Raw genomic sequence first — 7,254 nt, 5'->3', positions numbered from 1 at the left:
TGAAATCATGAGATGAGGCGAAACCAAGAGTCAGATGCTTAACCTACTGAGCCAACCAGGCACCCCTACCTACAACCTTTTAATTGCCATAGCTTGATAATATACTTCAATTCTGGAAGATACGTCTATTATCTTTGTTCCTCCTTTGAAAAAGTTAGCCTAACTACTCTGCATTTTAATTCTTTCAGAATTTTGGAATCAGCTTTTCACGAAAAAGTTTGTCAGAATTTTTAATTATTGAATGTATTATTTAATTTGCGTAGAATTGCATCTTTCTTATATATTGATCTTCTCTAACTATAAACATGGTATAATCTTTTAACTTGTTACAATCTTTTTATATCTTTTAATACAATTCTATATTCAATGAGGGAATTTTATTTTTAATGACAGAATAGATAACTCACAGATAAAATAATCTTGAATTGTTTATTTTAAACAAATCACATCATAGCCCAAAATCATTACTACTGGTTTTGCTTATGTGAAACTGATATTTTCAGAGATTTTTGAAAGAAATTAGGCCACAGTTTGTTAACTTGGGGTTCATGGAATGAATTCAACCCAAAAGTCCACAAACTCCCTAAAATCCTATTAAAAACCTCATTGTATGCCTAATGCACATTTTTCTAAAATGGTCTCATAGGAACTCACATTATAAAATAAAAGTAAAAATAAAAAACATTGTTCAGTTGCTGTTAGAACCCTTCAAAATAGGCTGACACATTTTATCAGTGTGTAGAGTTTATGTTTTGTCCAACTGGGCACTGAGTTTAGCAGTTTTGTGATACATTTTTTGCCAAAACGAAGTAAGAGATATAGTTTAATATTTTGCACCAAGGCAATATGTCCTTTTTAATTAAAATATTTCAGGACTGGGACCCATGAGCCTGTAGTGAGCCTGTTAAGGGGAGAAAGTGGCTAAGTCAAAGAAATAGAAGGTGGTGAAAGAGATCTAGTGAAAAAAACTCTCTGGATGCAGTTTGCCCCTCCAAGGATGCTGTCCTACTGGGAAGTGCCAGAAAGTGGGATGAAGGGATGAAAACTCCTGGGTTAGGCTGGAAAGTGAACTGGGAAATGAGGTCAATACAGGAAGCCACAAATATACTACAATCCCATACAGTGGAGCAACCTTCTTCCCCAAAGATCTGATCATTGCTCAATGTTCATGAAAATGTGCTAAAGGCGCTTTCTGAAATTGGCACCTAGAGATCTAATATTTAAAATTATGAACTCACTGATGTCTAAAGATGTTACTGAACTTTCAGGATTCCACACAGATTTAGTCACTGGGAAGGACTGAGAGTGATAGGACTGTCCTTGAAGAACAGATAACCTCAATGCTGTTTATACATATCAGAGATTAAAAAATCACTCCTAAGGTATACTACTGAAATTATATCTCAAAATTAACCTTAAAAAGAACATTTCATCTTCTAAATCATTCATCCTCTTGTTCATAGTAAGTATGAGACTGGGATTTATTATATTTTCAATTAATTATTTGTGCTATTATTGTTAGTATATGTCTACTCTAATGAACTATATCTACTTGTGGGTAGAGATTTTATGCATTTTGTACACTGCTGTCTGTACCCTTAGCACTAATTATGGTGTTTGTACCATAATAAATAATCAATATGTATTACTGAATAAAAAATGACTTTTAAAATCAATCAATAATTTTAAAAGATGAGTTTCCAGTCCATTAACTTTCTCCTCTACATGATCAAATCCACAGAAGCAATGGGACATGAAAACATCACAGAATTTATCCTCCTGGGACTCTTTAGTGATGAGGTTGCAGAGGTTGCCTGCTTTGTGGTGTTCTCACTTTGCTACATTGTGATTATCTCAGGAAACCTTTTCATTCTTCTCACCATCAGGGGCAGCCGCCTCAGTGAACAGCCCATGTACTTTTTCCTGAGCTACCTGTCTTTCATGGATGTCTGCTTCACTTCCACAGTGGCCCCCAAACTGATCACAGACCTGCTGGCCCAGGAAAAGACCATCTCCTACAACAGCTGCATGGCCCAGATGTTTTATGCCCACTTCTTTGGTGCCACTGAGATCTTCATCTTGGTGGCCATGGCCTATGACCGTTATGCAGCCATCTGCAGACCCCTTCACTATATGGTCATCATGAGAAGACAGGTGTGCTATGTCCTTGTGATGGCCTCAGTTCTCGGAGCATTTATCCATTCAATCCTGCAGGTACTGATTATTATTGAACTTCCCTTCTGTGGCCCCAATCAGATAGACCACTATTTCTGTGATATTTTCCCCTTGCTGAAGCTGGCCTGCACGGACACTAGTCTGTTGGTTATTGTGATCATTACCACCACAGGAATGATCTCCATTTTGACCTTTGTTGCCTTGGTAATTTCTTACATCATCATCCTGTCCACCCTGAGGACCCGTTCAGGGGAGGGCTGCCACAAAGCCCTCTCCACCTGTGGCTCACACATCACTGTTGTGTTCATGTTCTTCTTGCCCCTCATCTTCACGTATGTCCCCACAGCTGATTCCGTCAGTAACGACAAAGTTTTTGCCCTATTTTACACGATGTTTGCCCCCATGTTCAACCCTGTCATCTACATGCTGAGAAACTCAGACATGAAGAATGCCATGAGGAAAATGTGGTGCCGGGACACAAGGTTTGAAGGGAAATGAAGTCTCTGGAGCTCAAACCCTTGGTTGGATCTCGTTCTATCCACAGAATCCTAATGTCAACAAATACAGCAAGTACAGAGAGGTGGTGCGCTGTACTTGCTCAAAATTGCAAGACTTGAAGGGAGAAGGCCCCTCAGTCACCCTCTTTCTGTTACTTTAGTTTTCTGAACTTGCATAAGAGGAACAAATCACATGAGCTCCAGGCACCTTCCTGCTTTGACATTTTGTAACTTATGTTTGGTATTCTGGAACGTTCTGTCCTTCATGATCCTAGACATAGTGGACATTATAACACTTTTATCAGGACACACTGTAAAGATTGCATGGTTTGAGTTACGCCCTGCTTTAGGAAACAGATTCTTGATTAAGACACCTCTCACAGAGAGATCCTAAGCACTCCATTTTTTGGTGGTGTCCATTGCAGTAAAAGAAGGAAGCAGTGCCTAAAAATTTACAAGTTGTTGTTGTATATCTTAACTCTTTTTATATAAACAATGCTTCTAAAATAATGTAATACAATGTAATTACACTATTCACACTGTCCTTATAGACATTACTGTAATTAATTCTTAGTACCCTACTGATGGTGTATTCCAGGTATTAGAAGTTTCAAATTAGATAATGAACATCACTTTTTAATCCTTTAAATGTAATTGCATGGTGTATTTATAACCTCATTTCAAAATCCCTCATGGGTATACAAATTGATGCTTTTTGTAAATGTGCAACATGGAAAATCTCCCAATCTCTAAAGGGCCCTGAGTTTAAGAAGCCACATAGCTTTGGGTGTCTGGATGGCTCAGTTGGTTAAGGGATTAAGCATCTGACTTTGGCTCAGGTCTGGATCTCAGGGTCCTGTTATTGAGCCTGTGACCTACTCCACTCAGTGCGAATCTGCTTGTCCCTCTTTCTCTCCCTTTCCCCCTTTCCATGCTCCTGCTCTCTCTTTCCCTTTCTCTCTCTCAAATAAATAAATAAAATCTTAAAAGAAAAGAAAATAGCCACATAGCAGAATAGATATACGTTTAAATACATGGGGTGCATTTTGTTAATCCTCACTGCTCTTTTTGCAAACAGCATATTTTGACATTTTTTCCCACCATTCACGCTATGCAAAACTGTCTCAGTTCTACTGAGGCACACCCTTATTCTAGTGGCACAGACTTGAGAGGCATAGACATGTTGTTTTCTGGTGCTTCATCCTCTTCAACACAGTCCCCAGGAAGAGACTGAATTATATTTACTTGAAGTATTACGGTCCTTTGTGCAACAGGAATCTGTTTTTTTTTCTGTTTTGGAATATAGTCGATCGATACACAATGTTGCATTAGTATCAGGTGTACAACCTAGTGATTCCACAAATCTCTATGTTTTGCTGTGCTCACCACCAGTGTAGCTACCATGTGTCCCCATGCCCTGTTATTATAATACTGTAGACTATATTCACCATGCTATGCCTTTTATTCTCATGACATATTCATTCCCTAACTAAAGGCTGTTTCTTCCACTTCCCTTCACCCATTTTGCCAATCCCCCTAGCCCACCTTCCCTCTGGTAACCATTGGTTTGTTCTCTATATTTATGGGTCTGCAGGAATCTAGGTTTTAAGGTGAGGAGTAGTAATTAGCCATAGTTGATGATGATTTCAGCAATAGTTTTTCTCTTCCCAAAAGACCCTGACATGTGTACTGCTTGCAAATTAGGGAACTTAGAACATAAGGGGAGGCAGAAAAATAATGAATTATATTGAAAAGGAGGTCAGAAATACAATAGCAGATTAAATCAGGATTTTGTTTAGATGTTGATCTGGTAGCGATTATGTCCTGGTGGGATTCTCCAATTCAGAAGGTGAAGGTGAACAGCAATGTCTATAGCTGCATGGGCTGGTGCCTAATTCTGGTTATTTTTAACAAGCCTGTTATTGATGTATATGTAAGCTACATTCTCTGATAATGAATTAAATTTGCTTAATGTAACAAATTTGCTGTTTGTTTTTTACCCAAAGAAGTCAGGCCTTTCAGAAGTCCATTCGAACTTGGCTCTTATTTATTTTTGTTAACATTCTTCTTATAATTTATCAACAAAAGAGGGGTGGAAAGGAACCTATCCAAGAATAATAAATATGTCTTTCTTTCCTGTGTGTTATCCATGGATGAAATAGTGAAGAGGGAGGTTGGCTGCATGCTTAGGTATTTAGAATTTGTCCTTTATGTATATAACCAAGGTTAGGTGCTGTCCCTCATGCCCCTTCTCTCTCTCTTTTTTTAAATTTTTATTGTTATGTTAATCACCGTACATTACATCATTAGTTCTTGATGTAGTGTTCCATGATTCGTTGTTTGTGCATAATACCCAGTGCTCCATGCAGAACGTGCCCTCCTTAATACCCATCACCAGGCTAACCCATCCCCCCATCCCCTACCCTCTACTAACCTCAGTTTGTTTTTCAGAGTCCATTGTCTCTCGTGGTTCGTCTCCCCCTCTGACTTACTCCCCTTCATTCTTCCCCTCCTGCTATCTTCTTCTTTTTCTTTTTTCCTAACATATCTTGCATTATTTGTTTCAGAAGTACAGATCTGTGATTCAACAGTCTTGCACAATTCACAGCGCTCACCATAGCACATACCCTCCCCAATGTTTATCACCCAGCCACCCCATCCCTCCCACCCCCCACCACTCCAGCAACCCTCAGTTTGTTTCCTGAGATTAAGAATTCCTCATATCAGTGAGGTCATATGATACATGTCTTTCTCTGATTGACTTATGTCACTCAGCATAACACCCTCCAGTTCCATCCACGTCGCTGCAAATGGCAAGATCTCATTCCTTTTGATGGCTGCATAATATTGCATTGTGTATATATACCACTTCTTCTTTATCCATTCATCTGTCGATGGACATCTTGGATCTTTCCACAGTTTGGCTATTGTGGACATTGCTGCTATAAACATTGGGGTGCATGTACCCCTTTGGATCCCTACATTTGTATCTTTGTGGTAAATACTCAGTAGTGCAATTGCTGGATGGTATGGTAGCTCTATTTTCAACAGTTTGAGGAACCTCCATACTGTTTTCCAGAGTGGTTGCACCAGCTTGCATTCCCACCAACAGTGTAGGAGGGTTCCCCTTTCTCCCATCCCCACCAACATCTGTCATTTCCTGACTTGTTAATTTTAGCCATTCTGACGGGTGTGAGGTGGTATCTCATTGAGGTTTTGATTTGGATTTCCCTGATGCCGAGCGATGTTGAGCACTTTTTCATGTGTCTGTTGGCCATTTGGATGTCTTCTTTGGAAAAATGTCTGTTCATGTCTTCTGTCCGTTTCTTGATTGGATTATTTGTTCTTTGGGTATTGAGTTTGATAAGTTCTTTATAGATTTTGGATACTAGCCCTTTATCTGATATGTCATTTGCAAATATTTTCTCCCATTCTGTCGGTTGTCTTTGGTTTTGTGGACTGTTTCTTTTGCTGTGCAAAAGCTTTTTATCTTGATGAAATCCCAATAGTTCATTTTTGCCCTGGCTTCCTGTGCCTTTGGTGATGTTTCTAGGAAGAAGTTGCTGCGGCTGAGGTCGAAGAGGTTGCTGCCTATGTTCTCCTTTGGGATTTTGATGGACTCCTGTCTCACGTTTAGGTCTTTCAAGCATTTGGAGTCTATTTTTGTGTGTGGTGTAAGGAAATGGTCCAGTTTCTTTCTTCTGCATGTGGCTGTCCAATTTTCCCAACACCATTTGTTGAAGAGACTGTCTTTTCCATTGGACATTCTTTCCTGCTTTGTCAAAGATAAGTTGACCATAGAGTTGAGGGTCCATTTCTAGGCTCTCGATTCTGTTCCATTGATCTATGTGTCTGTTTTTGTGCCAGTACCATACTGTCTTGATGATGACAGCTTTGTAATAGAGCTGGAAGTCCGGAATTGTGATGCCGCCAGCTTTGCTTTTCTTTTTCAAGATTCCTCTGGCTATTTGGGGTCTCTTCTGGTTCCATACAAATTTTAGGATTATTTGTTCCATATTTTTGAAAAGAGTGGATGGTATTTTGATGGGGATTGCATTGAATGTGTAGATTGCTCTAGGTAGCATTGACATCTTCACAATGTTTGTTCTTCCAATCCATAAGCATGGAACGTTTTTTCATTTCTTTGTGTCTTCTTCAATTTCTTTCATGAGTACTTTATAGTTTTCTGAGTACAGATCCTTTGCCTCTTTGGTTAAATTTATTCCTAGGTATCTTATGGTTTTGGGTGCAATTGTATATGGGATCAACTCCTTGATTTCTCTCTCTTCTGTCTTGTTGTTGGTGTATAGGAATGCCACTGATTTCTGTGCATTGATTTTATATCCTGCTACTTTACTGAATTTTGTATGAGTTCTAGCAGTTTTGGGGTGGAGTCTTTTGGGTTTTCCACATACAGTATCATTTCATCTGCAAAGAGTGAGCGTTTGACTTCGTCTTTGCCGATTTGGATGCCTTTGATTTCTTTTTGTTGTCTGATTGCTGTGGCTAGGACTTCTAATACTATGTTGAATAGCAGTGGTGAGAGTGGACATCCCTGCCACGTTCCTGAACTTAGGGGAAA

At 39.2% G+C, this 7,254-nt stretch overlaps 1 protein-coding gene across 1 annotated transcript; it reads left to right on the top strand.

Annotated features, from left to right (window-relative positions):
- The first annotated feature begins 1,746 nt into the window (after window positions 1-1,746).
- LOC114215441 (olfactory receptor 4P4-like) lies at window positions 1,747-2,673 on the top strand. Its single transcript, XM_028111438.2, has one exon. It carries the CDS (start codon window positions 1,747-1,749, stop codon window positions 2,671-2,673), a length of 927 nt encoding a protein of 308 aa, XP_027967239.2.
- Window positions 2,674-7,254: the final 4,581 nt, after the last annotated feature.

This window comes from Eumetopias jubatus, unplaced genomic scaffold (assembly GCF_037043125.1).
Source record: "Eumetopias jubatus isolate StellerSeaLion01/CBP00866 unplaced genomic scaffold, mEumJub1_p1.0 scaffold_13, whole genome shotgun sequence".
NCBI classification, from domain to species: domain Eukaryota; kingdom Metazoa; phylum Chordata; class Mammalia; order Carnivora; family Otariidae; genus Eumetopias; species Eumetopias jubatus.
Note: the sequence above shows the minus strand (reverse complement) of the source record. Positions and strands in the feature narration are given on the sequence as shown.